The sequence below is a fragment of the Nannospalax galili genome, unplaced genomic scaffold (assembly GCF_000622305.1).
Source record: "Nannospalax galili isolate Female #2095 unplaced genomic scaffold, S.galili_v1.0 scaffold278, whole genome shotgun sequence".
Taxonomy (NCBI): domain Eukaryota; kingdom Metazoa; phylum Chordata; class Mammalia; order Rodentia; family Spalacidae; genus Nannospalax; species Nannospalax galili.
Genome location: NW_008347536.1, coordinates 3,650,221 through 3,665,714, shown reverse-complemented (window position 1 = coordinate 3,665,714; position 15,494 = coordinate 3,650,221). Strand labels below are relative to the sequence as shown.

Below are 15,494 nucleotides of genomic sequence, written 5' to 3'. Positions count from 1 at the left end.
TCAAACCTCTCTGATAATCATTTTTTCCTTCTGGGCAGATCCAAAACTTAAGTCTTTTGAATGTAATTAGCTGTGAGGAAAACACAAAAACATCAAAAAGTGAATTTATATGAAATAGCAAAGGCTCCCAGATACAGCCCGTCTGTGGTAACTGTGAATGTTCAAACACAAATGTGGAAAAATGAATGCAAAAGGAACACAAAAGGCATTCAAGAACAGTTCACAAACTTGGGAATACATTTTCCTCTTTATAACTCCTAAACAAAAAAATTAACTTAAGAAAAGCCAGAAGCCAGATGTGGTAGCACACATCTGTAATCCCAGCACACCAGAGGCAGAGGCAGGAGAGTCAAGAGGTCCAAGGACAGCCTAGGCTACATAGCAAGGCCCTATCTTAAAAAAGGAAAAAAGAAAGACAGAGAAAGAAAGAAAAGAGAGACATGGAACAAGAGTACACACAGACAATAATGAGAGGCAATTGTAAATTAGTGACATACTACAAAAACATTTAATCCACGAAGTGCTGGAAACAAATAATGAAAGAAAAAACTTTAAATGAACTTTCCTTCCCCAGAGAAAATCAGAAATGACACTTCAACCAAAAACAAAGTCATAAAAGATTATGTACTCAGAAAATAACAATGTTAATTGTAAGTGTGCCCAGAAGCTATATGACAGGATATTGTTTTCATATTTTAAATTATATACAACATAATATATAATATTCAACTTTTTCTTTAAAAATACATTGTTGCCGGGCATGGTGGCACACGCCTTTAATCCCAGCACTCAGGAGGCAGAGGCAGGTGGATATCTGTGAGTTCAAGGCCAGCTGGTCTACATAGTGAGTTCCAAAACATTGTTAATTTGATTTAGACATTTGAAATTTGCCCTATTCTAACTTTTTTCTGGTTCCCTGTCTGGAACTTGTAATGTTAACTACTCTTGCCTTTACTTCTCCTTCACATCTCCTGGGCACCAGTCAAGGATTTTCTTTTCTCCCTATAGTTAAGAGTTATACAATTTGGGAGTCTTAGATAGACCCATTGAGGGGGTACCCCAATTGCCTCACCCTGCATCTCTGTTCAGCATGTAAGAAGCCAGAGGGGTCTGCATCCCTTCAGAGGGTGGTGTGATAAGAATAAGAGGTAAGAATTAGCTAGGCAGTTAGGGTTAAAAGACCCCAAAGGAAAGAAGCAGTTTCCTTCTTGGTTAAAGGTCAAAACGAGGCCAGGCATGGTGGCGCACGCCTGTAGTCCCAGCACTTGGGAGGCAGAGGCAGGCAGATCTCTGTGAGTTCAAGGCCAGCCTGGTCTACATACTGAGTTCCAGGACAGCTGGGGCTACAGGGAGACCCTGTCTCAAAAAGACAAAAAAAAAAAAAGTCAAAATGTCCTTGGGCCTCTTAGGGACATACTCTGTTCCAAAGGCCAAAGATGTCAAAAGTATTTGGGAGTGCTTATCTAATCCCTAAAAGATTTTAGGGTTACCTCTTCAGAGGGGGGAATGTTAGAGAAGCAAAAAGCCCCACAAATTTAATGGTCAAGACTACAAAATCCGTAGTCTATCTGTTGGAAGACTCACCTTTCCAGTCTCACTGGTCACCCATAGGAAGGCAGGTCCACCTTAAGTTATGCTAAACAGATGGATGGAATATCTGGTGCGTAAATGAGGTTGTGAATTTTTCCTGCCTAGAACTAGTGCAGATCTCCTCAGAACTTCCAGATGAGCCACAGTCATGTAGGCCTCTCTAAGTCTGTCCACTTTCCTGAATTCTTCAGGAAAGCATAATTTCTTCTTTTCTTCTTCATGGCTTTCTTACTAAACATGCTATCTCTAAGGGTTTGGGCTGCCCCAGCATCTTGTGTTTCTTTACTTTTTCTCTAGAGCTTCCTTCTCCCAGCCATGTGGCTGCTAGTCAGCCAGGTGTCTGACCTCCATGCAGGCTCTAAACCTGCATGTCTTCATGATTTTCTTTCCTTCTTCCCACCGTTCACCTCCTGAAGGCAGCTGTCAAGATTACCAGCTTGCCTACCCTGAGGATTTTTCTTTAAAATTCTAATAAAATTGTAAGAGCTTCAAAAAAAAAAAACACATTGTCAAAACACACTACAAAAATGGTAGTGTTTCAGTATATTGTAGATGTCTGTTTATACATGCTGCATTATACATTGAAAATAACCTCAAAAAAGGAACTCAGAGAAAGTATCATGTAAATGAATACTATCAGGGAGATTTCTAGTCCAGTATCAAAAAAAAAAAAAAAAGAAACAGCCAGAAGACAACCAAAGCATTTTTCACAAAGGCACAGAAATGAAAGGGGCATCTATCTCAAATAATTAAAAGAGATAATTTACTTCACATATTTAATGATAATGAGAAAAAAACTGTTCAAAAAGGAAACTGTATTGCACTAAAATCTTCTGCCACAGCAACTTCAAACAGTAACTTTCTACTGAAAGCAGGAAGACAAAGCTATCACTCTTTTTTCTTACTTAATTCAACATGAAATCCCATTAGTTCAATTCAAGAAGTATTACTGAAAACACTTCTTACAACCTTCTATGATCTTATATTGTTTCTTATCTTGAATTAACTCTAAATTTCTACAAACTAAAATATATTAAAGACTGTCCCATAGGCTCAGTTGGATAAACATCACATTATTACTATAGATAATAGAATCCAGAATTTTAAAAAATCTCTAGCACATAAAAAACTCTAGCAGAGAAATAGAAGAGGCTTCCATTGGTAAAACTGAGATCTGTAAAAATGGGAAGAGACTGGGCTGGAAGAGGTGGAAGGCACTGCCATAAAGAAACCCAGCAAGCCTGAGGTAGAGCAGTGGAGCTTACCCAAGAGTAGTCAAGAATGGCTCCTAGAAATGGGCCTCATGAGAGTCCATACCCATTCCCCCTTCCAATCAGGACTGCATGAGATCAGCAAGGACATTTTCTCTGTACTACAACAATGACATACAGAATAAACACCAAATGAAAATACGTCTTAGTAAAACCTCATATTTTGATAAGAATATATTCAACAATGAGTAGACACTGGGCTCAATGGGGATAGGAATTTTAAACTACATTAAGTCTAGCTCTTTCTACCATATCTACATCATGTAACAATAAAGAGAGAAAAATAAGTGAGCTGGGTATGGCCCACACCTTTAATCCCAGCACTTGGGAGGCAGAGGCAGGAGGATCTCTATGAGATTGAGGCCAGTCTGCTTTACATAGTGAGTTTCAGGCCAGCTGGGCCTTCAGGAAGACCCTGTCTCAAAAAGACCAAAAATAAGAGAGAAAGAGAGAGAGGAAAAAAAAAGAGAGAGAGTCACAAGAATTAGTGATGGTCCTTCCTATATTATCTAAACACTAAAATATTTTTCTTATATTACACAAATAGTAGGTATATGAAGTTTAGCAATTAAAATACAAGAGACATTTAAGAATTTGGCAAATTATCTATAATCAAAAGTATATATTAATACTAACAAATTTAAGATATTAAAAATATAAATTCTCTACATCAATTCATTAAATTAATTACATAATGCAAATATAGTCATATAATTCAAATATATGCTTTCTTTTCTAGAAGAACTTGTTGATTACCTTTGAAAATTTAGCCTATTATTTCAATTTACTTTTTAAAGAAGAAAGGGAAACAGAAAGGAGAAAAAAGAGAGAAGAATATCTGAAATATTTTCTCATAAAGTATTAATTTTCAAGAATGTCTCTACAATTCCTACGATTGTTTTTTTTAATATAGTAACTCCTAAGAAACTAAGTCTGTTGCTTTTAGTACCCTTACTTCACTCTGTAAGTGCCTATGTAAGTTACCTAGAGCATCAATTGTACTTTTCCTCCTCCCTCCCTCCCTCTCCTCCTCCTCCTCCTCCCTCTCCTCTCCTCCCTCCATCTCTCTTCCTTTCTCTTCCTCTCCCTCCTTTCCTCCCTCCAGCCCTCTGTCTTGTTTAATACAAGCAATGAAAATAAAGCACTCCAAAAATGGTTGTCTACAGAAAATGCAGTGTAAAAGAAAAAAAATGTTGAGTTAAATATTAAAGAGATACTGTTTATTGGCTACCTTTCCCAACCCATTCTTGTTCCATATAAACTGATTGTGTCTGACATGGACAGGTATGGTTCCAAAATCTCAAAGACAGTTTACCTCTTTCAGTAGTCTTATGGGGAATGATGGAGGAAGAAAATAATCCTCCTCTTCAATCCCAGTGTGTAAAAAGCACAGTTCTAGAGGTTTCAATGGTTCCAGATCTCACTGTCCTTTACATATACTATCATGGATAAAGGCCTCAGAGATTGTAATGTACATCTTCCACATCCATTAAATACCATACAAAGAAAAGTTTCACTTTAACCTATAGTTTAGGCTTCAGGTTCAATATTGTAGTAATTCACATAACTGGACAACCTTTGGATCTATGTCACTCCAGTACAGTGGACTTCAACGGTGCTATGAATTTTGGTTCTAAACTCTCCATAAACCATCACTGATCTCATCTTTAAAAAAGAAAAAAAAAAGACTAATCTTACTATGCTCCTATGGAATAAAGTTAATCTGGGGTCAATCTAAGCTAAATTGGAATCCTTAAGGTCTCACCCATAATAAACCATGTTTCAGGAACACACTGAATTTTGATCCAAATGATAAAGGTTAATGAAACAACGAAAAAAAATAGTGTAATGTGTGCCTTATCTTGGAAACTTCCCCAATCATTATTATTGGATACTGCAGAATAAATTATCAAAGTCTGCTTTATCACAAAAGTGAAGCTTTACGCCAGAATAAACTCAAATATGAAGCCTATTTTAATTAAGGTAAAATAATAAAGCTATAATTTTGTTCAGTGCAAACAAAATTACCATCTTTTACAACTACACAGTCACTCAATAAATATTGGGTTCCTGGGGAAGATTTCCATTGTTTAAGCTTCCTTTCTAAAGACTGTTTAAACTAACCTTTAACAAGCTAAGGAAACAAACTACCCCAAATCTATAGCACTGACCTATTCTGATTATAAATGGCAACATCGACTGATTAATTCACATATGTCTGTAATATCACCTTACTTCATTCTTACTTCATTCAGCCTGACTGAATAGTGCACCACTGAACAGATATTATTACAATAAATATTTACGCAAAATTTTGCCCAATGGAATACAATTTAAGTTACAAATATCATAACCAAGAAAAGGGAAAATCGTGTTCTATAGGAACCTCATAGCCCACCTTTCTTCTTCACTGGCATTCTTGGTCTCTCCACCACCACTGGATTCAGGATTCCTTTTCAAGTGTCTGCTTGATCCAGATGGGTTGAGATAGAGCCACGTAACTGTTGCAAACGACCTCACAGTTCAGTTTTGATAACCAGGCTCTCTCTTCTAGTTCAAATAAAGAAAATAATGGTGCATTTTCCCACAACTAAACTTTTTACACTGCTCACGGTGTTTAGAGAAAAATGACTTAAGCTTTTCAATTTTTATAAAATATGTATTTTTTTCAAAAGATGTGAAAGTTGTACGCATAGAAAACGTTATTAAAACTCTTCAGGCAACACTCTTTGATGTTCAATGACTAACTCAATTAAGGCACAAACCAAATTGGAGACAGCTGTCTCGTTACTTTATACATGATCAAAGATGAAATGGTTGGTAATAAAGACCCTCAATTCTTACTAGAAAGTTTAATCTTCTCCCTTCAAAAATATTTTTTTAAACCTGACTTTGGCCTCTTAAAAGGTGCGTGAGACTGAAGTTTTCTGGGGCAGAACACAGATGCAAAGGCCCCCTTCTATTTAATGGACCAGAAGTTCCAGATTTCACCCCCTCAGTAGGACAGGATCCGCCTTGTCACTTTCATAGATTTCTTCTGTGCTCTCCAAACCTCCAAGGCTTGATTCTTAATGCCCTTCTGATTCTGATCCTCTCGTTTATTAACCGAGAGAACTGAAAAGAAGGAGAGCAATCCCTTGGCATGGAGACATTAAAGTGACAGTGCTACTCTGGGCACTTGATGCAGGATGAGTTGGCGAAGCAGATTTCTTCACACTGGAGTCATTCACATGCCATCTCTTCACATCCAAGCAGCTCCCTATCCGGCGAGGAAAAACACCCAGGCTGTTTGAGAGAGAGGAGAAACCAAACCGTCCCCCAAAGGTGTTCTCAAAGCCGCTGGAGTAGTATTATAGACATGCAATCACACACTGTGCGAGCGGTCCAACTGACTTCCTATACAGGAATGCAGCTGCTAGGCTTCCACATCCACCCTTTCTCTCAGTCTCTCCAATCTACCCACCTTCCTTTAGCAGAAAAGTCATTTCTCTGCCACCGCTGGCCACCCCTGCCCACACCCAGCTCTTATACAGAAGAGCACGGAAATGTCCTGCACCCTCCACGCGATGAAGTGTTTCCTCAGGCAAGAGAAACAGCAGCACTAGAAATTATATAACTCTCGGATTTGGCTTGTCTAAGACATGGAGACGGGAGGGTCGGGAGGTGCGGGTCTGGGAGATGCTGCTGGGCGTTCACGTGCACGCCAGGCCTGCTCGCAGCACCCTGCACCCCTGGCGGACAAGGGTCTTCTCGGGGAACAGGGGAACCCGGGGTGTCTATCCAGACCCTTGCCAAGCCGGGCTCAAGGATGGACTGTGAGGGGACTGAAGACTGGGGAGACCAGGCTAGTTCGTGCAGCTGACCGTGCAGGGACCGCGCGGGTCGGAGGCTCTGAGCAGGAGGAGCGGACAAGCAGAGCCCTCACACACCGCCCAGGCCACGGGGGCGAGCGGCCAGGCTCGGGTGGCGGCCCCCGAGAAGGAAGCGGGAGCAACCTGCCTGCGCCCGGCCGCCTCCCGCCCCCCTCGGGTAGAAGAACTACCAGCAGCCGAGCGGAAGGCGGGGGACAACGCGAGGCGGAAGGGGGCGGGGCCACGGGCGCCTGCCCCTCCTCGGAGCCTATGAGCGACGCCACGCCCAATCTCAGCGCGGACGGAGGGCGCGGCTTTTGACTGGGTGGGGGCGGCCGACTCGCTGCGGGCGAGGATGGAGAGCTGTCCGGAGCTTCCCTTCCAGCCCCGGCGCTCCAGGCCCCGCCCGGCCGCCAGTCACGTGAAGCGCCAAGATGGCGGCGCTGAAGCGCGGGCCTGGGTCTGAGCAGAGGGATGCGCCGGTGGTGCCGGTGGGGGATGGAGGAGAGGCCCAGGTAGGCGGGAACTTGCAGGGTGGGTGCCGCCGTCCGTGTCCGCGTTTCTCCGAGAGGATGCGCGAGAGGGGTTGGAGCGAGTAGAGCCCGCCAGTGTGCCGGCGATCCCGACGGAGACCCGAGTCAAGTGCCGCCTGTTATCGCGTCCTTGAGGACTCTTGTGCAAGCCTTTTCCTGCCTTTCACCGTTTTTGTCCTGACATCGTCAGGTTGTGGTTGATTCTTGAAGATTTTTTTTTTATGAGTTGGGAGTTTCATTCAATATATTTTGATCATATTCACACGCCTCCCCCAGGTTTCCTTGCCCTACCTACTCTAAAACAAAAAAACCCAGGTCCAGTTTGTGCTGCCCATATACTCTTTTTTTCTTGTTGTTCAGCTTTATTTTTAATGTTTTTTTATCTAAATAAAGAGAGTTTCGCATGGAAAGAGCTAGTACAGTAACATACTTGAAATGAGAAACAGCAGGTGATTGGACTGGAGGAGTTCGGAAGGGAGGGTGAGGGTCCAGCACGCCGGGCGCATCCACTGTTCTATTTCCCATCTGAGGTAAGAGGCTCCCCAGATCACGGCTAAACAAGATGCACGGTAGGTACATCCTTAGCATTGCCCACCCTTTCAAATACGTCTACATGAAAAAATAGAGAGGAAAGGCCAAAATAAAAGGAAACAGAAACAAAACCCCCAAATCCGAGTGCAGGGCCCCACACAACAACTAAAGAGAGCCATCACGGAGTCTGCCCATTGCTTGGCAACCAGCGACTCTGGTAGTATTGGTCCTCTGATGGTGTGTCCTGCATACTGAAAACTGCTGCCAGCTGTTTAGTCTGGTTTCTTAACGGTAATTTTCCCTGATTTATTCCCGTAGTTACAAGTTTCAAACTTAGAATCCACAGAAGATTTCTGGGTCTAGTTTCCATTTTACATTAATAAAAGTTTCATTTGCAGTGATCCATTAGCTGCTTTGGAGATACTAGGATAACGTATTGATACTGACAGCTCTCCTGTCATCTGGAGATGCCTTCCAGGTGGTCAGTGATGAAGCAGTGGATGATTAACAGCCCATGGCAGCTCTGGCTAAGCCCCCCGCCTGTCGTTCACTGGATTGTTCACTGGATTGCCCATATACTCTTGACTGTCTTGGTGACCGGGGACCTGGTATAGATCAGGTGCTGGATAAATGGTGTGAGTGTTGAATAGATCTCTAAACCGCAGGTGAAATAATACGCATAGAAATATAGCACACAGTAAAATGCTATGCAAATGATAAATCTACACAAATGCTCTCTTGTATAAGGATGGGCTGAGTGCCCAACAAAAATTTATGTAGTTTTTTATTCATCTGCCTTCATAGTACACTAGATAGATTATGTAGAGAATCCTTTGTAGATATTACTATTTCCTCTAGCATTTTCCTTTCGGATGTCACAGAGAAGCAAAAGATTTAGATTAAAAAATCCTTAAAAAATTATAATTTACAAATTATTGCCCCCCCCATCTTCCTCAGATATTTTAAAGAAAAAGAAATGGCTTGAATACAGTTCTGTATTGAGGCAGAGAAACTGGTCCATTATTACCCAGTTGTCTAACACCTTAAGAAAGCCAAAGGAGCCGGTACATTTTGTGCATTGATCTCATAGGGTGTGGATGCATTTGTTTTTCATTAATTTGAGGTTTATTTAGTATATGTTCTTGACTCATAAATGTTGTTAACATGGAGATAGATTAATTTAGAATGAGCTTTTATTTTTATATCTATTCACTAAATAATCTGGAGAATGTAGAGTAAGAAGAGCATTAAACTTTGTATCAGACCTCTCACTGATAAAAAGTAAACATTTGTAACTGCACATTTGGGTTTTCAAGAAATGGCCATATTTCCTTGTTTAGATTAAATTTAAAACTCCAACTTCATAATGCCAAAGGATTTAACAGATATCATTGAGGCTTCACAAAGACCCAAGAATCTTACCCATAGCCAGACATAATTTTCTTTTCCTCCTCCAAAGCACTCTCTACTCTACCCCCTCACCATAATCTCCAAAATGAGCTCAGGCTTTCATGAGAGTAGAGACCACTGCCGTCAGCAGATACTGTTTCTACCTTCTACCTGAAGAGGTAGGACAGGTATGGAGGCCTTGCTGCTGTCTCAGAACGAAAGAAGAAAACAGCACTGAAAAAATAAACTCAGTATCAGTGGCAAGTCAACTTTCTGAACCTGTTTTCTAATCTGTAAAAGTAGAAACGGTCATTTTCTCACTGATTTCTCAGTTTTCTCAATTTCTTATTGTGTTACTCAAAGAACCATTATCAGATAATATGAGCCCAGTAAATGCTCACTGAATCATTTCCCTGAGATGTGAAAGCAGCTAACACAGTGTCTAGATCATTCCTAGTCTCTGAATGTTTTTAGTCTGAAAATAATTTTATAGTTATATTTAATATTAATATTGTTGGCTATTATGACTCTGGAATTTTGTTTTTCAGGACGTCAAGATGGCAGTATATACGCATGGTCAGCTCATTCCTTCTCTAGTCGGTGGAAAATTCAGAATACCAATGGTCACTGAAATCATAAAGAAAAAAATTGAGGATCTTAGAAAAGACAAGTAAGAGACACACTGAAACTGAGTCAGCAGCCGCATTTGTATGACTTTCTATCACCATAGCTTCTGAGGATTAAGAAACTACTTACTAAGTTAGTTATGAAGAATGCTTTTCTTAAAAAAAAAAAAAAAGGAACTGGATAGAAACTAGGACAGATGAAAGAGACTGATGTTAAGATAGTAGATATCGTTTGCTTTTTTATAACAATCATTTCTTATTTTTATGTGTGTGTGTTTATGTGAACTTAGCTACATGTATGTGAGTGCCAGCAGAAACCAGAAGAGGGTATTGGATCCCCTGGAGCTGGAGCTGGAGTTACAAGCAGTTATGAGCTATCCACTGTGGGGGCTGGGAAACAAACTCAGGTTCAGTGGAAGAACAGGAAGCACCCTTAATCACTGAGCCATCTCTACAACCCCTTCTTTTACTTCTTAAAAAAATGTCACAAATTATTGCTGAAATATTTGTACAAATATTTTTTAATTAAAAGCAATTAGTATAAAACCATTTCAAGGGCTACTTGTATTTCACAGATGACCAATTATCATTATAAATCGTTTAGTAAATCAATTTAGCAGGCCTGGAGTTAAAGTACTTGCCCTGGGTAAAGACAGAGTTCCAATCCCCAGAAACCCACATAAATGCTGGTGGGCGTGGTCCTGCCTCTAATCCCAGCCTGGGAAGGCAGAGACAGGGGATACTTGGGACCTCTGAGTTTGATTGAGAGACCCTGCCGCAGTGTAGAAGGCGAAAGAAGAATCGAGTGGTTCTCGGTATGAACCTCTGAGCACGCAGACATGCACACATGAAAAATGTGGGAAAACATCACTTTGGAGCTGATCATCTCAACAAAGTATTGCAGATAACAAGGAATACAGATGGAAGGAACATGGTATACATCTGGTCTCATGACTAGATGATACACATATACTCTATTACTGTTACTAGCCTCACTACTAGTTTGACTTTTTTAGGTTAAACAACTACATTTAAACTTGAGAAATTTCCTTATTAAGAATTAAGTAAAACAGGGCTGGAGAGATGGCTCAGCGGTTAAGAACACTGGTTTTTCTTGCAGAAGACCCGGGTTCGAATCCCAGCACCCACATGGCAGCTAACAACTGTCTGTAACTCCAGTTCCAGGGGATCTGACAGCCTTTTCTGTCCTCGGCTGGCATTGCACAACACAGGTGCACTTACCTACATGCAGGCAAAACATGCATACACATGTATAATAAAATAATAAAATATTTTTTAAAAAAGAAAACAATCCATTAGATGTCTTTAGATGAAGTTTTATAAATCATAGACAAATTGTTTTAAATGTCTGGACAAATAATAATTCATAAATAGTTATTTTCTAGACAGCCTAACAAGTGGAAACAGCTTTTTTCTAGATAGTCTTTTTTAATATATTTTTACTGAATTTTTGTGGATTTCATACATCTTAATCATATTTAGCCCCCCCTTCCCTGTGTCCCCCAAATCCCACCCACAGGACTTCATGCATTTTGTTGTATGTTAAGGCCTATTAAGCCAAGTTTGTGTCCCCAGATGTCCTTCAGTGTGAGTTCATCTACTAGAGACTGTTGAGCCTGTCTTGCATCACTCCCTTAAAGAATATCAACTTTCCCTCAACCAGTAGTGATTAGCTGCCAATAGCTCCTCATCAAAGTGTGGCCTTCTACCCATTTCCCCAGTTCTATGCTGGTTTTGTCAGATTGAGTTTGCATTGGCCTTATGCATGCTGTCACCATTGCTATATGTTCATATGAGCAAGGTCCCAGGAGCCTGGAAGCCTCTGTTTCCTTATGGTCATGCACCCCCTCCCCTGGCTCTTATAATCTTTCTGCCCTGTCTTTCTACCCTGTCTCAGCCCTTGAGGGGGGGTGAAGTCCTGTCAAGGACCCACACTCTGCAGTCTCTTTTTCTCTACACTGGCCAGTTGCGACCTTTTATGTTCATCGCCCTCTGTTGTACGAGTTGAGAGGTCATTAATTTTGTCTCTAGCCCTTGTTCCACTATGTTCTGTGAGCTTTAGTGTAGAGGTTTCATTGTAGAGGTGTCACTTAGTGCTGGGCATCTCACAGACATTTATTCTTTGTGTGTGATCCATTGTAGAACTCTGAAGTAGTCTCCATCTGTTGCAAAAGACGCTTCTTTGATAAGTGGTGACTGATATCCTTGTCTGTAAATATAAGGATTCATATTTACAGTAAGAAATTATGTTTGTCTAGGGATGTGAGAGACGTAGGATTTTTTCTAGGATCTATGACCTCTCCAGCCACGTTTGACTTCACTCACATTGAGTGGGCCTTAAATCTAATGGAACAGCTGTGGATGACTCCCAAGGTTTAAGTCCCACTACCGCACCATGGAGATTGCTTGCTGGGTCTTTCATTTTTGTGGTTCACAGAATATGGCTGAATGGGATTATAGATTGCTTTCCTTTCTTGGTAGTTTACATAGGACATTCTGAGGGCTAATGTTCAGGGACAAGGTTCCCATGTCTCATAGCAGGAAGTTTGATTTGTCTTATTTTTTTAAAAGCCTATCAAGTTCTATTCTGTGTTTCCTAAGTGCTCTTGGGTGTGGGTGTATTCCTTGGATTCTGATCAACATACCAGGTATCATATCAGTAAGGAAAATTGACTTTCCCTCTTCCCTCTTCCAGAATCTTTCAGTTGCCAATAGATTGTTAGCTAGGGCTGGGGCTTCCTGCCCACCTCCCCTTTCCATAGTGGGGACCTATCTAGCTTGGGTTGCACAGCTTTGTCCATGCCGTCATAAGGGCTATGGGTTCATATGAGCAACTAACCTGTGGTGTCTAGATAACAGCTCCATTGTGTTCATCTCTTACTGCCTCTGGCTAGCTCTTGGGTCTTAAATATTTTCCACCGAGAATGCACTCTAACTTTTGTAGTTTTTAAGCAGAAAGATCCCATAGGCCTTCAAATACTACTGGCTATTACCATTGCATTTTGTTACCTACCAGAATTTGACTGTAAGACCCTATTGCTGAAGATACTACATATTTGAGACTGAGAACAAATGAGAAACCAAGCTGCTACTCACCTTGAACTTACATCTCTGCAAGATAGACTTCATAGTGCTAGAAGGCACTGTACATGTTACTGGATAAGAAAAGAAATCATCAACTCTAACCATGTGTGAACCATGTGAGTTACAAAAATAACTGGTTGGTTATATATACCCAGTGATTCAATAGCCCCATGAATACTAATGGGAGCATCCAACCACCTTATAATTGTATCTAAGACCTGTTCTCCAATAAGTATTCTACTCCTGACGCTGTTATCAGGACCAAGAACCTACTATTATTCTGCTAAATAGGCAATATTGAATGACTCATAATGATTTACTGTTGTGCCCATAGAAAATTACATCTCTCAACTCTCATCAGAGAAGACTCTTTAAGGCAGCAGCAGGTGAATAACAAAGACACTCAGAAATGATCTAAGTACAGAGAATAAGAGACTGTGGAGTACTCAACCCTAAATGGGGTGCCTGCATCATAACCCTCCTCCCAAGGCAAGGTTCAGGGATCACTGTGGACGAGGAGTGAGAACGATTGCAATTGTATTTTTTCAATATTTTTATTAATTCTTTGAGAATTTCATACAAGGCATTTTGATCATTCTACTCTCTTGCCCATCTCCTCTGGGATCCACCTGCACCTAACACCCAACTTCATGTCTTCATTTTATGTAAAAGCTCATAGAGCTCAAAAATGACTTCATTCATTGATCTCACATAAATGACCCTAACAGAATTCCATGTAAGAGTCTTCCAAAAATAAAGATAAATAGATGCACTTATGAAGACATTGGAAACCACAGTCAGTAGGACAGAGTTCATGAAAACTGATAAATTATGTTATCACAAAGTTAGACACTAAAATATATCAAGGAGAATATGAGCAATCAAATTTGAACAGTAAAGTGATTACAAGAGTTCACTATGTTCTTACTGTAGACGGTATTGAGTAAAGATGTTTCAAGGAAATGTTTGAGATTATATTTTTACTGAATTTTTGTGGATTTCATACATCTTAATCATATTTAGCCCCCCCTTCCCTATCTGTATTCCCCCCATAGCCCACCCACAGGACTTCATGCATTTTGTTATATATGCTAAGGCCTATCAAGTCAGGTTTGTGTACACAGATGTCCCTCAGTGTGAAGTCATCCCCTTGAGCTTGTTCAGCCTGTGTAGCATCACTCCCTTAAAGAAGATCAACTTTCCCTCACTCAACAGTGATCAGCTGCCAATAGTTTCTTGCCAAAGTTGGTACCTCTTGCCCACTTCCACAGTTCTATCCTCTTTTTACGTCTGGTTGAGTTTGCATGGGTCTTGTGCATGCTGTCACCATTGTACTTTTTAGATACTCTTAAATAAGCAGTTCTTTAATAACAGGAAATGTTTTCTTGGAAAAATAAGTGTCCTGTCAAATTTGGCTACACTGCAACATTTATTTGTGGCTAAAATACATGGCCACAAAAGAGCCACTCTAATTATTCTTAGAAAAAGAATCATATTCTCCCATTAGAATTGTGATTACATTTTTTTTTTCTTTTTATGTGTATGCATGTGTTGCCTGCATGTAGGTCAGTGCACCCATGTCGTGCAGTGCCTGTGGAGGTCAGAAGAGGCTGTTGGATCCCCTGGGACTGGAGTTACAGTTTTTAGCTGCCATGTGGGTGCTGGGATTTGAACCTGGGTCTTCTGCAAGAACAACCAGTTTTCTTAACCACTTAGCCATCTAAGTGTTCAAGAAATATTTGATGCTGAATAAATATTTAATAGCAAGTAACTACTGAGGAAGGAATAGATCCATTACAAGAACACTATTAAACTTTTCTCCTTTTTTTCCTATTAGGACTTTAAATATACCTGGAACTTTATCCTTTGGAGCAACCGCTGGTATATCTGGAATAATAGCAAACTGCATTTTCAGATTGTGTTTCAAGGTTAAATATGAAGCTTTCAAGACCTATGCATCACTGACTACACTTCCATTCCTGTCTACCATAGTTACTTACAAGCTCTTTGTAACTGATGCTTTGCAATCAGGTAAATCTAAACTCATTAATATATAATGTGGTTAAGAACAGCACAAATACCTGTGCTCTGAGATACAACACTGTTTTAATAGTTGTTATCATTTTAAAAGGAAACCAAACTTCCCTCACTTCCTAGGTAACATAAGCAAGGAAAACTGCGTTCTGAGAAGTTTACTGACTGCCGCAGTATGTGGTGTTTTATATCCCAGTGCTCTGGCTTTTTATAAAAATGGATGTTTGGCAGTCAAGTAAGTCTGTCCATTCCTTTTCTTCTTCCCTCCCTCCCTCCTGTGTGTGTGTGTATGTGTGTGTGTGTATGCAGGTGTATGTGTACATGTGTGCATGTGGAGGCCAGAAGTCAACCCCAGTGTCATTCCTCAAAAATCATCCACCCTGTTTTTTGAGATAGGGTCTTTTATTGGCTGAAAGCTTGTCAATTGGGCTAGGATGACTGAACAGTTAGCCCCAAGGATCCTCCTGGGCCCACCCTAGCACTGGGATTACAAGCATACAACACCTCCATGCCTGGCTTTTTTTTTTTTTTTTTTTTAACCGGGGGGTTGGGGGTTCTCCCCAG

At 40.6% G+C, this 15,494-nt stretch overlaps 2 protein-coding genes across 7 annotated transcripts in view; one reads left to right on the top strand and one right to left on the bottom strand.

The window, feature by feature from the left end:
* Dlg2 (discs large MAGUK scaffold protein 2) overlaps positions 1-5,436 on the bottom strand; it is a 2,328,307-nt gene extending 2,322,871 nt beyond the window's left edge. Inside the window, exon 1 of one of the 3 annotated variants that reach the window (XM_008844185.2) lies at positions 5,260-5,436. In XM_008844185.2, the coding sequence (XP_008842407.2) occupies positions 5,260-5,278 (19 nt within the window). In that variant the 5' untranslated portion in view covers positions 5,279-5,436. The remainder of the gene's footprint in view (positions 1-5,259) is intronic. The other 2 variants (XM_029568893.1, XM_008844178.2) reach the window with 2 other exon arrangements.
* Positions 5,437-7,025: 1,589 nt separating this feature from the next.
* The window catches only part of LOC103742978 (transmembrane protein 126A), a 21,396-nt gene continuing 12,927 nt past the window's right edge, over positions 7,026-15,494 (top strand). The window contains exons 1-4 of one of the 4 annotated variants that reach the window (XM_008844172.3): positions 7,026-7,227; positions 9,714-9,835; positions 14,734-14,927; positions 15,054-15,165. In XM_008844172.3, the coding sequence (XP_008842394.1) occupies positions 7,147-7,227; positions 9,714-9,835; positions 14,734-14,927; positions 15,054-15,165 (509 nt within the window). In that variant the 5' untranslated portion in view covers positions 7,026-7,146. Of the gene's footprint in view, positions 7,228-7,255; positions 7,436-7,587; positions 7,815-8,218; positions 8,410-9,713; positions 9,836-14,733; positions 14,928-15,053; positions 15,166-15,494 lie in introns of those variants that run through there. The other 3 variants (XM_029568897.1, XM_017800905.2, XM_029568895.1) reach the window with 3 other exon arrangements.